The 23,351-nt window shown below is 42.8% G+C and overlaps 1 protein-coding gene and 1 long non-coding RNA gene across 4 annotated transcripts in view; one reads left to right on the top strand and one right to left on the bottom strand.

Moving 5' to 3' along the window:
- The window catches only part of LOC139080385 (uncharacterized), a 33,338-nt gene extending 18,220 nt beyond the window's left edge, over positions 1-15,118 (top strand). Inside the window, exon 3 of the long non-coding RNA XR_011534868.1 lies at positions 15,015-15,118. This is a non-coding gene — a long non-coding RNA (uncharacterized lncRNA). The remainder of the gene's footprint in view (positions 1-15,014) is intronic.
- The window catches only part of STAB2 (stabilin 2), a 147,771-nt gene that overhangs the window by 122,730 nt on the left and 1,690 nt on the right, over positions 1-23,351 (bottom strand). For all 3 annotated transcript variants that reach the window (XM_008526302.2, XM_070600742.1, XM_070600741.1), the window contains exons 2-6: positions 21,538-21,671; positions 19,461-19,576; positions 8,260-8,345; positions 7,339-7,408; positions 962-1,057 (exon numbers count right to left, since the gene is read on the bottom strand). In XM_008526302.2, coding sequence (XP_008524524.2) covers positions 962-1,057; positions 7,339-7,408; positions 8,260-8,345; positions 19,461-19,576; positions 21,538-21,671 — 502 coding nt within the window. The remainder of the gene's footprint in view (positions 1-961; positions 1,058-7,338; positions 7,409-8,259; positions 8,346-19,460; positions 19,577-21,537; positions 21,672-23,351) is intronic.

The following is a 23,351-nucleotide window of genomic DNA, read 5'->3' as shown; positions in this document are numbered from 1 at the left end:
CCCCAACTCCCTCTGCGTGCTTGCCCACCAGCCTCAGCTCACCAGTGCCCTGGAGGGTTGTTCCCTGCCTGCCGGGAGACTGTGGCCCCATGCTGGCCTGGGCAAACCAGCAGACTTCTCCTCTACCCGGGGGGGTGCCACCATATCTCCTCCAACAAGATTTGAACCCAGCCGTGGAGAGGGCCACTCTCTTCCAAGTTTGTCTTTCCTTTGTTATGCTCCATCAGCCCTAGGTTCACTTTGCATTTTTACAGCCACTCGCCTATCACAGTTTATATTATAGCTTTATATTAAACTTCCCTTGTTCCAATCACCTTGTGGTTTCTATCTCTTGATTGGACCCAGCATGACATTGTTTAAAGAACTTCCCATGGATTCAAATGATTTGAGTTCCAGCTCTCCTGTTTACTAGTTTTGTGACCTTTGGTGAGTTGCTCAGCCTTGGTGAGCCTCCGTTTCCTGTGAATGTGTTCTGCCTTTGAGACTTAGAATTGAGAACATGCCTTATCTCCCTTACCGGGTGGCTAACTTTTTGCAATAGCTTCAGCTGGTTTCCTAGCTCAAATGTCTTCTTCTCCATTCTGTCTTTCACACTGCCACCAGTTTGACCTTCCTAGAACATAGCTACAGCTGTGTTACTACACTGCTCCCAAACTTTCTGTGACTTCTGATTTTCTATACTGTCTCTCCTCTCCTCTCCTCTCCTCTTCCCTTCTCATCCTTTCCCCACCCCTCCCCACTTCCTCTAGTCACCTCCTCTCTTCTCCCTTCCCCTCCCCTCTCCTCCCCTCTCCTTCTCTCCTTTTCTTTCTTCTCTCTTTTAAATTTTTGGTTTTCTTCCAGCAAAACATTTGATGGTGTCTCACACAGGTAGAGCCCCAGCACACGAGTACAAGATTGAAATGCACACATCTGTGCCCATTGGATCTGGCACGGCATTAAGGAAACTAGCAGTACTCACGCTGGTCACAGCTGGGGCCAGTGTATGCAGAGTGGCACTCACAGGTCCCGTCGCCATCTATTCCACTGTTGCAGACTCCATGCACACAGTTGCACACTGCAGACATGAAAATGGAGAATTTTCACTACCTCATATAGACTTCTTCTAAAGATTCTGGAAGGGAAATATTTCCAGATAACTTTTACTGAGAATCTTCATGATGAGACGGGGAAAACTATGCATTTGAAGTCCAGAGACCCTGATTTGAATCTTGGTTTCATTTTCCTTTTATTAGTTTCAATTTATTTATGTATAACATGTGGATAATGCCTACCTCATGGGATTTCTATAGTTAAACGAGATAATCTATATAAGGCAGCTCTGGCATATCATGTGCATTGCATGGAGTTCTTTCAAACTACTGACTTCATCGTTGGATACCTCAACAAGAGAATTAACTTAGCGTCTCATATACCTGTCATGTTTAAAAGAGAAATGCTAGCGCTGACTCAATCACTATTGGTAGCGGGAATCTATGTAAATAAATCCTACTTCCCAAATAACAGGGCAATGCAGGTATAAAAAGAAATTCAAAAGGGCAGAGAATGACTAAGCTGTGTTTTCTAGTTTGAAATAGATGACTTTGCAGCCCAGTGACAAATCATTTCAGGAAGAAGTGAAAGGCATTTGAAATAAATGGTCAACTCTTCAGCATCCAGTTTGTGACTCACTTGCAGCGAGATTTACTGTCTGGCTGGGTCACCAGCATCCTATCCCCAGCCTTCTGTGAAGCATATTGTATTAGTTTCTTTTTGCTGCTGTAGGAAATTATCATAAACTTAGTCGCCTAAAACAACACTAATTTATTATCCTATAGTTCTGGAAGTCAGAAGTCTGTAATGTGTCTCTCTGGGCTGAAATTAAGGTATCAATAGGGCTGTGTTTCTTCTGGAGACTAAAGGAGAATATTTTCCCTTGCTCTTCACAGCTTCTAGAGGCCACCTGCATTCCTTGGCTCATGGCCCCTTTCTCACCTTCAAAGCTAGCAATATCAGGTCAAGTCCTTCTCACGTTGCCATCTTTATTGGTCCTCTCTCTTCTGTCTTCCTCTTCCACTTATAAGGGCGCTTGTGATTACATTGGGCTCACCTGGGTAATCCAGGACACTCTCCCTATCTTAAATCAACTGATTAGCGACCTTAATTCCATCTGCAGCCTTAATTCCCCTTTCGATGTAACCTAACATATTCACAAGTTCTAGGATTAGGACACAGCCATCTTTGGGAGCGGGGCATTATTCTATCTATCGCACATGTGTTCAATGTGTGTAAGCCAATTTAATGTTAACTCAAGTGAAAAAATAATTAAGAAGATCCATTTGCTTAAAAACCTAACCAAATACCAAGATTAATAAAGTTTAAAAGTATTCCAAACATCTAATAAGCCATCAAATCCTTTGCATTCTTTGTTACATGTCCCACCCCAATCCCCTGCTCTTCATATCCACTGGAACTTTGTTCGGTGCTTATCATGTTTTGCCTGGACTATTGCAGTAGCATTTTACCTGGCCTCACTGTCCAATTTCTCACGTCTCCATTTCATCCATTTCATTTGATCAGTAATGGCATCAGGGTGATCTTCTCTCAAATATTTCAATGACTCCCAATTGCTAACTAAACTAAATCTAAAGTCCTCTCTTTGTCAAACAAGACTTCCTCCAATTGTCCAACAAGATTTGACTCCAATCTCTTTGACTTTTCATTTTGATCTTCCGCCACTTTATTTTATACATCCTGGCTTCTAAGCACGTGGGATGACTCGCTAGTTCACCCGCCTTCCTTCCAAACACGGTGGTGCATGGTGGTGAAGGGGTGCACCTACAACACGACTGGCAAACAACAATGTACAACTGAAATTTCACAAGGTTGTAAACTATCATAATCTTAATAAAAAGTTAAAAAAATATCTACCCAGCTTCCACCTAGTGGCAGGTACTGTATTAGGCACTGGGTATATAAAGATGCATAATTCATAATATCTAATTCAAGGAGCTCACAGTGTAGTGCGGAAGCCGGACTCTAAGTGATACAACGATACCATGTGTGTCCTAAATGTTGTCATGCAACCAATGGAAGAGGGCAGGAGGGCAGAAAGGGGGAGATAAATGTGGCTCAGCTCCTGATCCCAACTTAGATGCTAACTGCTAGAGCTGTCCTTGTCACTCAGCTTCTCCTCTGGGCAGCATGGTGTGGGTCAAAGGCCCTGGCGTGAGCATCTCCCAGTGTCCTGTCTTCCGGTACAGCCTCTGCACTGGATTAACTGACCTGGCGTGAACAGCTTTCAGGAGCCTATGACACGCATTGCCAGGCTGCCAGCTGTTGCCAAGAGAATGTCCTTGAGAAGGAGAAGTGAGTGGCAGAGGGATTCCCAGATGGTCATTTAGAGAACCCTTCATATTTGTTGAATTGGCCTCAGCAGATCTCTAGATACATGGGAAACTTTGGGTATGTGACTTTAAAGTGGTCAAAGCCATGCCATTCAGGTCAGAGGGACAGTGCACAAAGACCCCTGTGATGTGCTCCTTGGCAGGTGAGCTGCTCCCTCTCCCATGTTCTCGTAGCTTCCCATGTGTGCTGTGTACATCGGATCATAATTCTCACCTGCATCTCCAGTTCCTTGGGGGTCGGGTCCTAATCTTTCCCCTCTTTGGAGCTCCATCACCAGTCAGGGGTCTAATGCATGGTGGATGCCCCAGGGGCAGAGCCGTGCGGGACCTGGATGCCCAGGCTCTGGAGTCGGACACTTGGGGTCAAATCCTGCCTTGTGCCTTTAATGGCTGCGTAACCTTGAGAAACCTCTCTGCCTCCTCATCATAAAGTGAAGAGCCCAGCTTGAAGAGTTGCTGTGAGGACCCAAAGGCATTATGCACATCAGACCTCACTCACTGCCGGGCACACAGCCGATGCTCAGCAAATGCTGGCTACTGTTATTAACAAGACACGACTGTGGGATTGATGTGGGGGTCATGCTATAGAAAATGGGCTTTGCATCCTGCCCTAAGTGAGCAGGCTAGGCATTGGCAGCAGAGATGAAAACCCTTGGCTGAGGCAGCCCTAGATCTTCTCCAAACTCATCAACAGTCGAGTGGGAGAACACTCGGGCGGCAGGTGAAAGTCAGCGCTAAAAATAAACTGTGGCTGATAGAGCTGTCCTACTTACAGGCAAAAGTGCCACCTCTATGGGACCAATGCCTCACTGGATGAAACAACACTGGCACCCAGTGGACGCCCTGCTGAAAAGTTTTGCAAATTGCCATAGTCCTTGCCAATGGGAAATGACCAGCCACCACTGAGCCATTCACTCATTCACTCATTCATTCATTCATGGGTGGCTTGCTTACTGTTGGATTGTTTTTGTTCTCATTTAATACTTGCTTCCATTGATTGAGTGCTTGTGACATGCTGCTAAGAGCTGCTACGTTGTCAAGCCCAAGAGGCAGGTGTTGCTATTCCTGTTTTATAGATGAGGAAGCCTTCGAGAGATTAAAAAGCTTGCCGCAGGTCACTTGGCAACTGGGGTTGGTTTCAAACTCAGGCCAGTGTGACTTCAATGCCTGTTCTCTTACCCATTACGATCTAGAGCTGCGCTATCCGATATGGTAGCCGCTAGCCATGTTTGGCTATTTAAATTTTAATTAAGTAACGAACTAAAATTTACAATTCAGTTCCTCAGTTGCACTGGTCACATTTCAGGTGCTCAGTGGCCTCAAGTGGCTAGTGGTGACCGCGTCGGACAGCGAAGATATAAGACATTTCCATCATCTCACGAAATGCTGTTGGAATGGAGAGCTTAGTGCTTTTTCTCCTGGGTCTCAGTTTAGGTTTCCGACTTCCTCACTTAAAAATATGAGTTTCTAAACCATCTTTCCCCCTTTCACTTGCCCTTTCTCCATGGCACAAGCAAGTGTGAAGGGAGGCCACTTTCTTTGGTTAGAAATGTTTGGAATCTCCACGTACCTCTGTGCTCATCAGCAACCAACACCAGTGCCTTGGAGACAACATGGGTTCCTTTTCTTTCTAAGTTTTCATCCCAAACAATTACTCGGCTTTCTTTGGAAGTAAGCAAGGCTGGATTCTGTCTTCCTTCCTTCCCATTTCAGTATTTATGTAAAATATGTGATTTAAATTCTAGTCTTATGGTAGGGAAGGGCCAATTTAGAAGGCATGTTATTTCTAAACAGCTGATTGATTATATTTTAGTTTATTGTCCTTTAATATAATGTATAATCTTAACCAACATCTGTTTTAAATTTGCTTTTGCTAACACCCTTATGAAGCAATCTTTTATGGAGCGGAGGATGAAGGAAAACCTAAGATTGGGGGACACTAGAGAGTTATACATAATTGTAACAACAATAATTGAGCATTTATTGTGCATTTATTTAAATCTTCATAGTAACCCTAAAGGAGGCAGTATTATTTCTATTTTTACAGGTGAAGACACAGACAGACAGTGTCAGCCTAAGGTTCCCACCATTAACAGCCCTGTGGCTGAAACCCAGTCTGAGTCTAACCCTGGAGTTCTAATCGTCTCTATGTGATGTCTCTCCAAACCATGCTGCTGGGTCAGGACAATATGGCTGGAGAGAATTAGACCATTAATTTATTAAATCATTCACTCACACACTCACTCACTGATTCATCCAGCCAGCAAAAGTGCAGTGCATGTGTACCAGGCAGGCAGCACCATGGAAGGTACTAGAGATAAAGAGGTACAACAGTGCTTGCCTTCAAGGAACCCATGGATTAGAATGAGATAAGGCCTGTGCTATTGCAATGAAACTTATCACAGACTGTGCAAAGTTATGGGGGTGGGATGTCTCTGTGTGTGTAAGTTTTCTTGGAAAAAATATTTGAATCAATGCAGTGTCAACTGAATTTGATTTTTCCATAAAAGCCAGAATTGAAGTGTTGAAGAAAGGCCGCTGGGTATGTCCTTTTTGCCATGCCTGCATTCTCTAGACCTTCCCAATGCCATGCATTCCAGCTCACTTCCAGTAGCTTGTGAACACTTCCCAGGGAGGCTGCTGAGCTCTTACTGGGGGCTGCAAGTGCCAGGGAATTAACAACCATGCCCCCCGCCCCACGACTGCATGTATTAGTTTCCTATTCCTGCTGTAACAAATTGCAACAAGCCTAGTGTCTTAAAAGAACACAAATTTATTGGCTTACACTTCTGGAAGTCAGAAACCCAAAATTACTGTGCTAAAATCGAGGTTTTTGGTAGCTTGTGTTCCTTTCTGGAGGGGGGAAATCCTTTCCTTGTCTCTTCCAGTTTCTAAACCCGCCCACATTGTTTGGTTTGTGGCCCCCTTCCATCTTCAAAGCCAGCAGGGGCTGGTGGAGTCTTTCTCGCATCTCATCACTCTGACACTGCGTCTTCTGCCTCTGCCTCCCTCCTCCACATTTAAGGACCCCTATGATTACATTGGGTCTGCCTGGATAATCCAGGATAATCTCTTTACTGTAAGGTCAGGTGATTAGCAACCTTAGTTCCATCTGCCACTTTAATTCCCCCTTGCCATGCAAGGTAACATATTTCCAGGTCCAAGGGATAAGGATGTGGACAATACTGGGGGGTCATCACTCTGCCTACCACGCCATGGCTCCCTCTCTCCTTAGGTGAGATGACTCCAGAGTGAGTGCTCTGCACTGACTCCACAGTTCCCTGGGGGATTAAGCTCTGGTCATTCACACTGGTCTCTGGCTTGACAGCGTGTTCGTTATTTCTCCATGTCACTTTCTTTGTGTTTCCTGGGGTTGCCTTCCAAATATGCTTCTTGTACTGGGTTCAGGGTCTACTTCTGGGGGGAACCAAAATAAAAGAGTGGACAAACCAGTTTCAGGTTTGTTTAACCTGCAAAATGGAACCGACAATCTCTGATCACCTGAGATATTTATTTGTAAACTCCCAAAGGAAGGGACAGATTAGAACATGGTGGGACCTATGGAAGTTGAGGGCCCTGGGGAGAAGATCAGTGCTGAGACCAGGATTCGGAAAGACCTCGGGGAGAGGCTGAACAGGGTAGGAATAGGTACATGTCGGATCCTGGAGCCTGGAGGGAGGGAATCGTATGCCCCTGAGATCGACAGAAATGTTTACTGGTGAGTAGCTGGCCGCAAGTGCGGAAACCCCCAGAAAACGGTGTCTCTCTTTTCAAAGATTGCATTTTATCAGATTTTTGTTGTCAGCTCTTTGTTTGGCCTGTAGACTTGGTTATATATAACTGTTCAGAGCTTTTCCCCCCAGAACATTCTCTCTGGAATCTTCAGCTGTGTGAGCCATGTTTGACTTTCAGCCTTTGCAAACGCATTTGATTACACAAAAATCAGACATACCTGCTGAACAGCTGGGTCCAAATAAGTTGTCATCAGCACAGGTTTCACAGGCTGTTCCACCAAATCCTTCCTGCAGAACACCCCGGGTAGATGACATTAGACCCAAGTGACCTGTGTTACCCAGGCAGCCCTTCCATTTCTAACTGATGGTCTGCTCAACATTTGTTTCTCAAATATATCTGCCCTCTACGCTATCCTGAAGCTCCTTCTTTCTATTTTTTCTTTTATCCTTTGCTGTTTTTGTGTTATAATGCGTACATTAATCCTGGCGTCCTTTTTTATGAAGAATCTGGAGCTCTTCAGAAGAAAGCTGCTTTGTCAGCCCAAAGATGAAAATAGAGACCAAATCTAAGAGCCGCATCACAATTTCACCCAAAAGTGAAAGGAAAACTCTTTCACTTTTGCATTTCTGAAGACAGTGGGGCTCAGTCCTTTTCAAGAATTCTTTGTATTTAAATCATCTGAGGCTTGAAGCTTGGAAAAAGTCACTTTCATGGGATAACAAAGGAATTCTTCCATTGGCAGACCCAGTGCTTGACAATGGGTGCTGAGGCTAGCTCCTAAGGGTAGTCTACTAATAGTGGTGATAATTAACAGTAAGAACAACAATTTCTATAGCCCTATATAATTTCATAAATTACTATCACATATATGATCTCATTTCACTTTTTCAACAAACGTAATTACATACGTATTTTTATCAAACCCATTTTACAGATGGATACACTTAAGGCTGAGTAGTTAACTGACTCATTCGAAGGTCTCCAGTCTCTATGGTCATTTTGTTGCAGGTCACATACTCTTTTTACTAATATCGCTATTTCTTAGAGACTCCACCTAGGATGTGTGTGTTTAAGAACGGACAACAGGGAAGGAGAGGGAGCAGAGTCAGGGAGAAAGAGAACATCTTTCTGAACTTACTCGGCAAGAGCAGCTTCCGTTTCCTTCCATGCCGTCCGCACAGCTGCCCCTGCCACTGCAGGGGGACCTCGCTCCTCCTGGGCACTCTAGGGAATCAAAGAACTCAGAGTCATTCATTCATGACTACATGCAAGCATTCTGCAAGGATGCATTAAGCATCTACTGTGTGCCAGCTAGTGTGCTAGCTGCCAGGGCTAAGAAATAATTGAAGACTCTGCTGGCCTCATCTAGGCTTACACAGGGGAAGTAGTCAGTTGCTGTAACAGAAGGCAGCAGGCTGTCTATCATTTCTTGAGCATTTGCTGTACACTTTACAATGATCTAATTAAATTATTCCCATTGCAACTCTCAGAGGTTGCTATTGGTACAGGTTAGAAGATGAGGAGACCGACGTTCAGAGAGGTCACATAACTTGCCCAAGATCTCACACTTTATAAATTGCAAAGCTGGGAATTTAGCCTAGCCCTTAGCATGACTGTAAAGCCAGGCCTCTTAACCAAGGTGCTAGACAGGGTATTGAGGGACCCCAGAGAAGGGAGCTATTGATGCTGCCTTGGGGAGTCTAGGAGACATCCCTGAGGAGGAGCCACTTAAGCTAGGATTTTGAAGGCTCAGTAAGAGTTGGCCATGCTTAAAAGAGAAGGGAATTTCTGGAAGAGGGAACAGCAAGTAAAAGTCTTAGAGTTGTAAAAAGGCGTGGTCTGTACTGGGAATGATATAAAGTTTGGTGGCACTGGAACTTGGGAATTGGGGTATGGGAGAAGTGGCGGTTGATGAAGAATAATAGGATGGTTGAGGCCAATTAATGAAAAGCTTTGCATGGCCAGCAAAGAATTTAGATTTCACTCAAAAGCCAATTCCAAGGAAAGATGGGTTTTACACTTTTGGGCTGTGCTAGACCCAAATTGGAGCTTTTATAGACATTAATAGAGGATTTCGCAGTCATTCACTAAACATTCAGGGATGTTTAAACCTACCATGTGCCAAGCATTATATTACATGTTGGGGCAGAGGGACATTTAGCTAGAAGGTCAGATATTACAATGCCCAAAATCAAATAGAGGGTTTAAAGTAATAGTAAGTGACAAAACTTTAAGGTACTGCTTTGATGAGGATAAAAAAAATTCTTTTTCTTTTTATACATGCCGTTGTTATACACTTTGAGTGCTGACTCAACACGGATGTAATGCCAGTTCAGGTTGAGTTCTGACTGTTAAAATAAGGGATCTGGACCAGCAAGCACCAAGCGGTAATCATGCAATGGCCATGAAATGTGTTTGTGCGAATGAGGCAGGATCAAATGTTATCCCACATTAAAGCTAGCAAGGCAAATGCCTTCCACAAAACAGCAAATGGCATGGAGTTCTAGATAATAATAAAGGATGCATGTATTTACTGTTCACAGCAATCCCCTGAAGTAAGACCCTATTTTTAACCTTATTTTCTAGATGAGGAAACTGAGGCACAGAGTAGTAGAGTGACCTGCCCAAAGTCATCCAGCTGGCAAGAGGTAATGAGAGACTTACTTGCCCTTCCTCTACCAGAAGTGTCCGATTTGCTGCCCTCCCTCCCTTCCTACTTCCGTTGACAATGACCTTTGTCCAAGGCTCTCCTGTGCCACAAGTTTACTCTGCCATGTATCTTCCAAGAAATCAGCATCCACAGAAAATGAAAAGCAGTTCTTAGAAAAAGAGACTTCTAACCACAGAGAGAAGCAGTTCTCCCAAAGAGACCCTGACGGCTCACTTGAGTTAATAGGCTAGTTCTTGAAAGGAACATTTATAACTCACAGTTACCGGGAGGTGAGAGAGTCGAGTTGCACACCTGTAGACTGTGTTCCCTCGGCTCCTCTGTCTCTTTCCTGCTTGCAGAATGTTAGTGAACTACAGGGTCTAGATTAGACATGTTGAGTCTGTGGTCTTTTTCCCACAACAGTGGCAGAGCCAGGCTTCAAGCCCTGGCAGGTGCACCGGTGTCTACTACACTGTTCGTCACTGTGCTGTATACCCATCAAGCACGGCTGTACATCAGAGTTACAGCGCAGATAACAGAAATGTTTGTGAGGTGAGTGGAGGAGAAGACACACTGACATGTAGCTGATATTTATACATCACTTTGAAAACTGATACATCGCTTTGCACTGCTCTCACCAGCTAGGACAGTGGCTACATGAAACGCAATGGTGTCATGAAAGAGCCTGGACCTTGCAATCAGAATGTTCTGGGTTTGAACCCCAGGTCAACTCCTTGCTAGCTGTATCCCTTTGGGCAAGTCGATGCCTGGCTCTAAGATTCAGTTCAAGTGTCTTCTTGGCAGGTTGTGGTAGGGACTGGAAATATTAGGTGCTCAATAAATGGTGGTTATCATTATTTAGAGCGGATACTCTCCATCCTCCCTAGTTTCTCTTCCTTCTTATTGGCAGTTTAGCAGGCAACAACACTCAGGAAATAAATTATTGGGCTCCTGTTTGAATCAAGACCATGTAAGTCCTGGCTAGACTAGGTGAGCACAGACCTGGTCTCTATTTCCATAGTCCTACATGCCCAACTGGGAGAGAGTCATGGATTACAGATAATCGGATAAATACTGGTTTACGAACTAGGATAGTTGTCAGGGGGACAGGCCTAGAGCTCTCATCTCTCCACCTACTGGAGGTTACCAACATTTACCAAAAACAACCTAATCCTGAGAGGCCCAATTGACCTATATCTGGTCTCAACAGAGGGCAACAGGCAAATCATTGAGGAAGGGCCTTGATAAAAATTGTGGTCTTTGTCTTGAAAAGAGCAGTAGGAGGTGAGGATGAAGAGGAAGGGAGTGGCCTGATCAAGCAGGTATGGGCTATGCACTTTTTTTTTTATTGAGTTAAAGATAGGTTACAGTCTTGTGAAATTTCGGTTGTACATTAATGTTTGTCATTCGTGTTGTAGGTGCACCCCTTTACCCTTTGTGCCCACCCCGCACCCCACCTTTCCCTTGGTAGCCACTAATCTGTTCTCTTTGTCCACATTTTTAAATTCCTCATATGAGTGGAGTCCTACACAGATTATCCTTCTCTAACTGGCTTATTTCACTTAACATAATTCCCTCAAGGTCCATCCATGTTATTGCAAATGGAATGATTTTGTCCTGTTTTACAGCTGAGTAGTATTCCATTGTATATATACCACAACTTCTTTATCCAATCATCAGTTGATGGGCACTTAGGTTGCTTCCACATCTTGGCTATTGTAAATAATGCTGCAATGAACATTGGGGTGCACAGGACTTTTGGGATTGCTGACTTCAAGCTCTCTGGATAGATACCCAGTAGTGGGATGGCTGGATCGTATGGTAGTTCTATTTTTAATTTTTTGAGGAATCTCCATACTGTTTTCCATAGTGGCTGCACCAGTTTGCATTCCCACCAGCAATGTATGAGGGTTCCTTTTTCTCCACAACCTCTGTATGGGGCATGCACTTTGAGGCTCATCTGAAAACCAGCTGAACCGCTTGAGTGCACAATGCCGAGCACGAGGTGCTAAGGGAGTGCGTCCCTGGATCATTGACGCTCACATCGTTCTTCTCCCATTTCCTTTTGCTATTAGGGCTTTTTTGGCCTGAGATGGTCTTTTGGGAACCAGGTCCAACTCTGGGCAGGAGCAGGAAGATAAGGTGACAGCTCTGCCAGGGTGTCCCTCCCTTGGCCCCTGTGCCTCTCCCTAGGGCTAGGCACGCAAGGTGCTCTCTGAGTGACCCCCAGCTTGCTGACTCAGAAGGACACATGGCCTCCTCCACCCTGAGACTCAGCAATCAGTGCCATCTTGCAGAAATGCCCTCTTAAGCATTTTTACTTCTGCGGGCAATGACTGCTGAATCCCAGTCTTCCACACTCGCATTCCATTGAATAGTTTGCTCCTGCATTGAGCCAGCTCCCCTCCCATCTGCATTCCTTCTGTCTGACCCCAGCAAACTACTGCCCACTGCCCCAGACATGCCTTTCCCTCTACAGTTTGCCTGTGCCCTTCTCACCCGCAAAGATGCTCTCCCTGACCCCACCTCTGAGGCAGACTTGACTTTTCCATCCTCTGGGTGTCCCTTCCATTCAGCCCATGCATTGTTATAACATACAGAGCAGAGAGTGGGGCAGAGTCATCTATTGGGAATACAACTATACTCTAGGCTACAGGCTGATCACAGAGGAAATGGGGAACTTCCACCATCCCAGCTCCCAAGAGTGTGATGTTGTGTCCAGGAAGTCTGGGTCTCCTATTTCCTTAGGGAACAGTTAGCAAGCTGTTCTTTTGAAAAATTTAGGCAAATGTTCCTCTATAGGTGATTCGCTGGACTAGCTGTTTCTAATCACCTGGGACAGGGAATTGTTACAAAGGCAGATTGCCCAGGCCCTGCTCTCCAGGAATAGCAGCCAGGAAAAGGCACCTCTCGGATCTCTACTGTGGGAGCATAATTTCCCTGAAATCCACTGTCCTGTTCACGAGGCCACACTTTCCATGACTGCTTCCAGCTGGTGACTGAGCATGGCAGAGATACCAGGACAGGCCCGTTCCGACAAGACAGAGGACTCCTCTGTCGAGTGATGTTGGCTGGAACACTCCCCTTCAGCTTTAGCAAATTTCCTTAGAACTACATGTAGTCTAAGACTTTTCCATCTGACCTTCCTTGGTCCCCTTTCCTATCCACAAGGGTTAGGTCTGCATCCTTGTCTGATGGCTCCTCCTGCTTCTCCTTGTTTCCTTCTCATTTTCCCTTGCAGGAACTTCTTTTAATTGATCTCTTGCATCTCTAGCCCTGTCTTGGCATCTGCTTTTCAGAAGATCTAGGCTAATACATCACAGCATAGAGAGCCTTTGCGCAAATCAGAAAAAGCCTCCCCAACCCCCACTGCCCTTGTGGATATATCCCCATAGACATCAGGTGTAGCAAAGAGATGAAACCCAAACAAGTTGAAAGGTGGCCCATCCTCAGGGTGGACATACACCAGAGTGTGTGGCTTGGTGAGCCATGGATGGGCTGGATTTCAGTCCACACTCACCCGCTTGGCCAATAATAATAAGCTGTTACAATTTTATGCAAAGTCTGGCACTTCACACCTACCGAATGGGGATCTCTGGGTGTAAGACCCGGGAATATGCACTTTAACAGGCTTGACAATAATTCTCTACTGCACATGAATGTTTGAGAACTACTGAGTATGCTGGAGGAATTAATGTGGATTGTCCCAGAGAGGGAAAAGGTGAAGGTTTTTATGCTACCTAGGCTGCTAGGAGGTGATAAGTTGACCTGCCTGTGCATGGGGATGGTTGTGTGGGGCGTGAGCTGGTGGGCGGGGTCCTTGGTGCTTCAGTGGGGCTCTGCTGTGGATGAGCCCAGTAAGGAGGGAGGACTAAGACTTGCTTCAGAGGAAACTGCAGCGCGGAGCAGCTGGGGGAAGCCACTGTCCTGCCCTTATAAGAGCTTACATTCTAGCTTTTCATTAACACTGGGAACACAGGATCAACAAGGTACACTCCTTGGCTTCAGGAAGATTGGTCTAACTCCTTCATTTAGAAATTATTTTTCATTGGAAAACAGCAAGAATGAGAGAAGGGACAACACTATACATCTTACAGACGTTAAAAGAATAATAAGCAGATATTATGAACAACTTTATGCCAACAAACTTGACAATATAGGTGAGGTGGACAAATTTATTGAAAGTCATAGACTGCCAAAGATCACTCAAGAGGAAACAGATAACCTGGATATCTTTATATCTATTTAAAAAGTTGAATTTGATGTTAAAATCCTTCCCACAAAGAAAACTCTATGCCGGATGGCTTCACTGGTGGATATAATCTAAGGAAGGAATTATTAAAACTCTTCTAGGAATTTGAAGAAGAGAGAACACTTCTTAGCTCATTCTACATGGAGAACATTATTATTCTGATCCCCAAACCTGACAAACACATTACAAGAAAAGAAAATTATAGACCAATATCCCTAATGTACACACAAATTATTTAAAAGTCTAAAACAAAAGTTAAAAAAATTCTTAAACAAAATTTTAGCCAACTGAATCCAATAATATATAAAACCGATAATCCATCAAGGTCAGTGATATATTAGGTAAAAAAAAGACATAAAATGCACGCAGATTGGAAAGGAAGAAATGAAATTGTCTCCATTCTCAGACAATATTATTGTCTACATGGAAAATTGGAAAGAATTTCCAAAAAATTATTAGAACTAAGACATGAATTTAGTAAGTTCTCAGGATATAAGGTCATTATACAAAAATTAATTGCATGTACGTGAATGGCTTTGTTCTTAATTGCACCAAACTGGAAACAAACCCAAATGTCTTTCATCTGGTGAATACATAAACAGACTGGGTATAGCCACATAGTGGTGGATTATGTATTATAAAGGAATGCATTATAAAGGAATGAACTACTGACACATATAACAACAAAGATGAATCTTGAATGCATTGTGCTAAGTGAAAGAAGCCAGACTCAGAAAGGTACATACTGTATGATTCTGATTATATGACAAAGACAAAATTAGAGGCACAGAAAACAGGTCAGTATTTTCCAGGAGCTGGGAGGTGACAACAAAGAGAATTTTGGGGGAATGACATAACTGTTTTCTTTCTTAGTTGTGGTGGTTGTTACACAACCGTTTCGGTTCGTCAAAGCTCACAAAATTATATATTAAAAAGGGTGAATTTTATGTAAACTATGAATTAAGAATAAATGAAAAAAAATTATTTGCAGGTCATGCACCTCAATGATGGCTTTGGAAAGGTGATCAATGTCCCTGTGGTCTCGCTGTAAACCACACTGCCTCTCAGTCAGCTGGACCCAGAGAGAGCTCAGGCGTCATGAAATCCACTCCAGGCAGGAACGGGCACCAGCTAAGGGTGGAAGCGAGTTTTCCAGGAGGAGGAGAGTGGAGGGCACTCTCCCAGCAGGTGACTTGGCAACACAACCGGGTAATTTGGGAAGCACGGGGCTCTGCAGCGAGATAGCTCTTGTTTCCTGGTCTGGCTCTGCACTTACTGGCTGGCTTTCTGGGCAAGCTGCAAACCTCCTCAAGGTCTCAGGGTCCTCACCTGGGCTCTCAGGGGTGATCGTTTCTCCTCTTTTGCTTTTGTGTGCCTCTCCCTCATTAATCTGTGAGCTCCTTGCAGGTAGGCACTGGGATTATGATGTATGTGATTATATGCAGCATATAGTAGGTGCTTAATAAATGCTTGATTTTTATGAGTTGGCCAACCCTGGGAGGAACTTTGGAAAAAAGGTAGCTGGTGTGTGTGGGAGAGTCCTCATTTTATGTCCTAAATCAAATGTGTTAACAATTTACGAAAACAGCTTGTTCAGTTTTTAAATAAAAACTTTAAGGCCAAAGTGTAAATTTCCTTTTTGCTTTTCAAATCATTTTCTATCACCTCAGGCCCCCGTTAAGAAAAAAGATGGTAAAATTGACATTCTCAGCAACCCTACTTGAAAGAGTTATTACAGAATTTGCTATAAGGGCACATTTCTGATGCATTGTGAGGCTGAAGGAGCTGATAAGGCTATTTTAGGTCATTATCGCATTTCCCTTTGGTGCCTGCTACTCTGGTGGTCTCTAGCATTGTGACTTTCCTCCTGCAGGAGCCTTACCCATTATAAGCTGTCAGCAAATCATTAGCTGTTCTGTTTCTTCGAAGGAAGATAAAAAACTTCCTGACCAGCAAGAGGCCAGGGACCTCCCTGTGACTTTATCTCCCAAGGAACTCTAGAGGTGCCTACCCCACGTCACGCGTTTGTTTAAAAGCCTGGTTCCCAGTACTGGGCAGAGAATATGTGCTGGTGTTCCATTTATAGCTCTGGGTGGAATTGTCTGCTGGGAAACTGATGTGGAACGGGTTCCTCACGTGAACTCAGCATTATTTGTCACTCAAAACCAAAAAGGACATGCCTAAAAGGTGGTTTCAAATCCACATAGCCCATTATTTGCAACCTGTACAGTGAATGGCAACAAAAACACAACAGGAAAGAAAAAGAGGTCTGAAAACGCAATAACATGATACAAAAAATAAATGTGCATAATTTGATGACATTGACCTCAAAAAGAAGAATCAAGATCATTTCCGTTTGAAATAATCAGATTGTTTTGGCCACAATTGAATTTACGTGTAACCTCTTGGTCCATACTCTTTTTTTTAATTACTTTGAGTTGTTGCATAAATTTGTTAATGTTCATAGTGGCATAAAAAGAACTGGCATGTTCAAATTAAAAAAACCTATTTTCATCTCAAACAGAACCTTGGTTGTTCAAATGTGATTAAGTTTCAAGGTTAAAAATATATTTTTGTGCTAATGAGAGAAGACTTCCTTCCATATGCAGATTTGATAAAGCAGTATAAATTTTAATGAGGGAGAAGCATATTAAATCTTGGGAGAAACACCTTTCTTATGTCAAGATGACATATTTTTTTCCCCATGTGAGAATTCCTGCCTTATTCTTAATTTTAGAAGCAGATGAGTAATTTTTTTATTGTGCTTTTCTGTGTTTTCCAAGTTTTCAGAATTGATCATAGAGTTATTTTCTAATTTGAATAAGGTACTTACTATTAAAATAGTTTTAAAAGTAACCCAGAGGTGTTGAGCGTGACTGTATTTGTTGATGCATAAAAAAGGAAGTGAATGCCACACTTGCCTTGGAACGAAGGCCATTCCAGAAGTTGTGCTTCCTCAAAAAGAAGGATGGACATGTCAGCAGCTCCGAAATGGCCTTATCCTTGCGGAAATGTAAAGTGATAGTCGAGACCTTGCTTGTCATCATCACAAATGTGAGAGGTGAAATACACAGCCAAGTAAAGCATTTATCTCTTTCCTGAACTGAAGGAAGGAAGCCTTTCGAGACATTTACTGTGTTTGGAAGATGAAGAGAAAGGGAATTACCCTTTTTGCCCCAACGAGAGGACAGCAGAAAGAATGTCCAGGCATTGGTTGTCACGTTTTGCTTCTCTGGCCTCAAGACCTATGAGGAGGAGATGCCTGAATGCTCAAGGAATATTCTCAGACTCCTTGGATGGTAGATGTGAGCCTTTGCGCATAGTACAGGGCGATGGCATGAATTAATGGCATGAAGATTTGGCATCCTGTTTGCCTGCTCATGTCTCATGAGTTACCTACTGATTAAAAAGGGCTCGGAGACATGGTGTCATTTTATCTGCCTTTTATCATCAGAGGTCTATTTTGACTGTGATTTGCTCATTCATTTATTCCTAAAACATTTAAAAGTGACTTCTTTGTGCCATACACTTTGCCAAGTACTTTCACCTTTATTAATGTTTTAAAATTTCTACGACGGTTTTGTAAAGTAGGAATTTTTACTCCCATTTGACAGCTAAAAGGACTGAGGGATAAGCAGGAAGTCACTTGTCCAAACCAGTAATGATGGAACTAGTTTCAAACCTAAACCTTGGTGGCAGGCCCAGTGTCCTGTGGCTTTCCTGGCTGTGGTCTGTCCTTCGGGATGTTGGACACGCTGACTTTCGTTACTGCATCTTGGACAAGGCCTTTTCTTGTCTACGGTGTGTCTGATTAATAACTCAGCATCAGATTGGTTTTCATGGGTTAGAAAGAGAAAAGTCAATCTAAAAGTTCTTTCTATCATTACATCAGGATGTCTTTAAGGACTGGATGTGATGGTGACTAGGTTTTGTGCTAAAAAAGTTCTTGAAATGTAATAGCTTGATTCTGATGCAATAAACTGTTAGAAACACACAGTGCCAACATGCTGGGGTGAAGCCAAGAACAGAGCACTTGACAGAGAGAAGGGCCAGGATACCCTAAACTGAAACAACCTTTCCAGGGCAAGGAGGATATTCCAGCATTGACTGGGAGGGCCACAGAGACCTACCAATCAAAAGACAAATTAGCGACACATTTGGAGGATTTCTCTCTCTGTTTTTTTTTTTTTTTATTGACAAGTTCTCCTCCAGGCAGTGAGAGTAGAAAACAAGCAGGGTTTGGTGCCAGGCAGCTGTGAACTTGAACTTGCTTTATCACTTACGAGCCGAAAGGAAACTGCAAGAGATAATCTTCAAATCTCTGATTCCTCATGGGTAAAATGGGGATAAAAATGTCTAACTCAAAGATGTGTTTTAGAGTTAGATCAGATAATACAGGCCAAGTACTTCTCTAGCACCTAATGTCAGTAGTGTTAAATAAATGGAAGCTATAATTCATTTAATCATTAATTAAAAAAAGAAACAGGAGACAACATTATGTATACAATATGGGCTCAACTATTTAGAAGCCACGTGGAATAAAAGACCAGGGAAATTAGCCAAACTATTTAGGATTCCCCATGTGTGACAGAATACAAATTGCTATTTTTTTCTTTCTTTATACTTTTCCAAAATTTATAAGCTGTGTACGATTTACTTATATTATTTTAATCAGAAAAAGATAAAGCAAAAGAGAAGTAATCTTGCCCCTTAAGTGGGTCCTTAAGGAGATGTTTTCATTGCATATTAGAAGACGGAAAACATGGTAAATTCATGAACTAAAATGTCTGATTTTTCACTATCAAGAAAAGAGAGGAGCTACGTAATTTGCATGTCATAGCCAGGACTCAGTCACTACTCGAATGTTAACATCTTTAATCAGGATAGAAGTTCAATTTCAGCTAACATTGCTATGCCTGACCACAGGAGTCTGACTAGACCATTGACTCAGACTCGGCTCGTAGTTTTTCTTACAATGGAATCTGCTCATTATGGAGTTTGATATTACGTTCTAAGACTTACAGTTTTAGAAGATTTGATGATTATTTTGGTTGCCAAACAATAACTACAGTCTTTGAGACGTTGTAATGAAATTTCTTCTTAAAGAAAATCGTATTTGGGGTCATAACAGCCCAGCATTCTTACTTCCTCTCTATGGTCAGTTATCTTTTTTATAAAAATGGATATCCTTTCAATTGTCACTTTTTCTGACTTGTAAAGAATTATTTTAAAGAGACATCTCTACCTGGAAGAAAGCAGATTTCTTCATAAAGACGGACAGGGCAAGAAAGATTTTCTACATATGGACTGAGCTGGAACTTTTTAGAAAAGGATGCTGACATTCTCCTTTTATTGGGCTTCTTTCCTCTCAATTTTCTGTGAAATGGGACATCGAGAAGCAAATATAAAAGTCCAAGAAAAGTGTTGTGTCACTTACCCATGCAGTCTGGGCCCCAGTGGCCTGGACAGCACTGAGGCTGAAGGTAGTCCTTCCTACAGATATGGCGGCATCCAGGGAGAGACAGTGAGTATGTTCTGACCTCAAAGGTGTACCTTGGAGGGTAAAGAGAGGACGTTAACCCATGACCAGAGCAATGCAGTCAACTGTAGGCAGTGGGATTGCCCTAGATTTTTATACTTGCCTATATTTAAAAATATATAGATTGAGAATATTTGCTTTCTAGGTAGAATAAAATTTAACCATGATTTATCTTTAATTGTTAAAAATGGATGAAAAAAATCAGGACACGATGAAAATGGGGGCGAAATATCTGAAATGATGTCAGAAGTGAAGTTAGTAGATGAAAGAAATGATATTAGGTTCTAAAGACATGCTAGAGGTGGGCTTCAAACTTGCCACTGAGTCTCCCAGCAGCCTAAGCAAGGAGGGAAAGATCATGAGTTATGTGAATCACAGGATCTGTGGATTTAATAAACTGACTGCTCAGGATTCACAGGTATTTTTTGCAGATCCCATAGATAGAGTTTCTGTGAGAGGCAGTGTGATGTTGTGAGCAACATTTTCCACCGTTTCCTTGAGGGAGATATGCTGAGTTCCTTAGAACAGTTTTTGTACCAGCTGAGGTACAGTTCTGGAACAGCAATTCTATGGAGACTGACCACCATTATCTTTTTCCAGGAATCACTGCATGGATGGCTTATTCCAGGACTTCAGTGTATCTAGAGATGATCCTCCATGTATACCATTTCTCTCAACTGGCCTGTTAAGAATAGTGTGGCGGTGGGTTCAAGGTTGTACAACTAAACCAGCCCCTGGAATGTAGCTGATTAACCACAGAACTACTGGCTTTCTGGGCAGTCAAGTTGGAGACAGAGTTGATGATTTCTTTGAAAAGTTGAGCGCACTGGCAGGAGCATCTCTCCACAAAGATGGGGAGAGTAGGCACCAAAGTGAGAACCAAACGTCCCCTCGAGAACCAGTCTTGGGTTGGTTCCAGCATGAAGGAATGACAGATCAAAGTCTTCAGTTCTATTACAGACAGCATGAGCGCAGTAATCTTATCCTCTGCGTGTGTGTGTGGGCGGGGAGGGTTGGGGTGGCGGGGCACATAACCAAGCGCCCACGTTGGCCATGAAAAAAAGTAACCAGTACGAAAACGTTCTCAATAAAGTCGCCATATAATTTTAACTTTGACCCCTTTCTGATGTACTTTCTCAGAAAATCTGGTCGCAAATGTGAGCCCACTTTGGTCACTGAGACGTCAGCTGCTGCATATGCTTGCCAATTCCAGTCCAGTTAATGTTGGGAAACTTCTGTTAAAAATGATGATTTGGGGTTTTAGAATATAGTGCAGTTACATTAAGCAAATGTGAATTTAAAATAGTGTGATATAACAGTGTTAAGGTTTCACTAGTACTAGTAAGAAATAGTACTAATCCTTCATCCTTGAATGAAAAAACTCATTGAATACTAATTTTTTAATTAGCAGACTGAGTAAATTAAAAATTGTGTTTGCACTTGAGCTGCACGGCCACATCCATTAGCTGGTGAGCAGAACTGCTTGCCATCATCTGCAAGGATTAGCCTTGAATTACAAGAGTTTTGAATCCTAAGAGGATTTCAGGAAAGCAATGCCCACATAAATGTAACAAAGCTGTAATTCATTCATCTCCCTCTTTGGGTTCCAATTAGTATCAGGGTCCACAGCTAGTTAGTGAATTGACTATCAGACCCAAGGCTTTTAACATGTTCTGACTAGAATATTACTCAAATGCAACAAAATCCAGGTTTTCAAAATAAAGAAGGGCAGGATGAAGGGAGAATGTTTATATGTAATGTAACATAGTGAATTTGATTTAAATGTGAATCAATAATAATATATTTTTTTAGACTCAAGGTCATAGTTGTGAGTTACCTAAGTTTGGGCTCAATGCAATCTTAGAGGAAGAAACAATCATGGAAATGCTTTGTAGTTTTTGAGATAGGAAGTTTCAATTTGGATTCACGATCCCTTGGGTTCCAAGACTCCCCACACTTATTTTCTCACGAGTACCTGCAATCTCGAACCCCTACGGAGCCATTGGTAATCTTGGTGTAACCATCTGGGCAGTTAATTCCAAAGTTGAGTGAGCAGGATTGGCACTCGGTCCTAATTATAAGGCGAGATTTCTTATCGCATCTTTTTGCCTGGGAAAACATAAAAAAAAATCAAGTCCCATTAGCAGAGCTTGGTTGGCCAATCTTCCATTGGCTTCATGTCAGTGGAATGACAGAGAGGCAATGAGGTTGATTGGTAATGACTGGTGGGCTGCTTTCAATCTTCTCTGGAAATAGTGCTGGGATCAACAAGCAATGGCTGTCATGGCTGTGGGCAAGGGAAAGAGCTGCTTGTGCTGCCCATCTGCCATCACTGATTTAGAGTTTGGAGTCCAGCAAGGTAAGGTAACGTAACTACATACTCATATCCAAATGGGAAACCTTAAGTATGTTGCAGAATACTCTTTTCAAATGGGAAATAATTAAAGCAGATTATTCAAGGTCAATTAGTCATAGATCAACAGGTCTCAAGGATATTCTTTCAGCATCGATTCCACAAGAATATCTAGTCTGAGCACTAAATGCCACGGGGCATACAGTTCCCACCCCAAACACATTTGCAATCTTTGGATTAAAATCCATCTAGAAGGTGGGCTCCAGAGATCTTTTCCTGTTTTGTCCTGTGCTGTACCCTAAGCACCTAGAACAGTGTCTGGCACATAGTAATGCTCAGAAAATATTTGTTGATTGAATGAATGAATGGTAGGAAAACACACAGACATACAGTCAATTAGCAACATCAGGAAGCAGAGAATTAATTGCTAAAAGGAATCATGCAGACCCACTTTGGCCCTGTCTTCAGGATCCCCCATTGTCCATGATGCTGGTACTGATCCTCCCAAGTAGATTTCCTCCCCTTTCTGAAGTCTCCTTCATCTCCCCATCTAGCTTACGATTAAGCAGCTTTGTACAATGAATTGAGACTGAACTTGGGGGTCAAAAGACCTAAGCTTGGAATCAAGCTCTGTATCTTGCAATGTGCACAGTCTTGAATGAATTCCTTGCTCTTTGCTGTCATCTGTAAGGGCAGATATTGATAACCACTCTCCAGGTTCTTGAGAGCTTTAAATGATGTAATGATGTGCAAATTGCCTGGCACAGGATCTGGAATATTGTAGGCAGTAAATGCAAGTTCCCATAATGCTTCTCTATCCTCAACTCTGTGTTTTGCTTGTTGCCGCTCCTGATAGGAATGTTCTTTTCCCTTCCCTTGACTACCCAAACCTCATATCCTTCAAGGCCCCGTTTCACACCACCGCTTCCATAAAACCATACTCATCTCTTCCTTTTCTCAGTTTCTACTCTTCCTATGGTTGGCTAGTGGAGCAAGTTTGTTATCTTTGCTCTCCATTTAAAAATCCCTTCTGGGAGAGGACCATGTCTCTTCTTTGTTATCCCATGGGCCTAGCACTAATTTAGGTGTGATGGGAATGTCAGAACTACTTTTAAGTTCACTGATATATGTAAAGGCTGCATAAGAAGAAATCTTACATTTACAGAGCAATTTATGGTGGTGCATGCTTCCAGAGGAATCATCTTACTTGATCTCAACTACCCTAAGGATAAGCAGGGCCGGAATCATCATCCTCATTTTAGGGGGAGAAAACTGAGTGAGGGGAGCTCAGTGACTTGCCCAAGTTAAGTCAGTGGTCTTCTGATTCCTCGATTAGCTGTTTCTCTTCCCTGCACACTGTAAGTGGCGTATAGGAAAACAAAATCTGTTTGACTGACAGTTTTCTTTGGTGATCATTATGAACCAAAATACACTGG

This window comes from Equus przewalskii, chromosome 29 (assembly GCF_037783145.1).
Source record: "Equus przewalskii isolate Varuska chromosome 29, EquPr2, whole genome shotgun sequence".
Taxonomy (NCBI): domain Eukaryota; kingdom Metazoa; phylum Chordata; class Mammalia; order Perissodactyla; family Equidae; genus Equus; species Equus przewalskii.
Note: the sequence above shows the minus strand (reverse complement) of the source record. Positions and strands in the feature narration are given on the sequence as shown.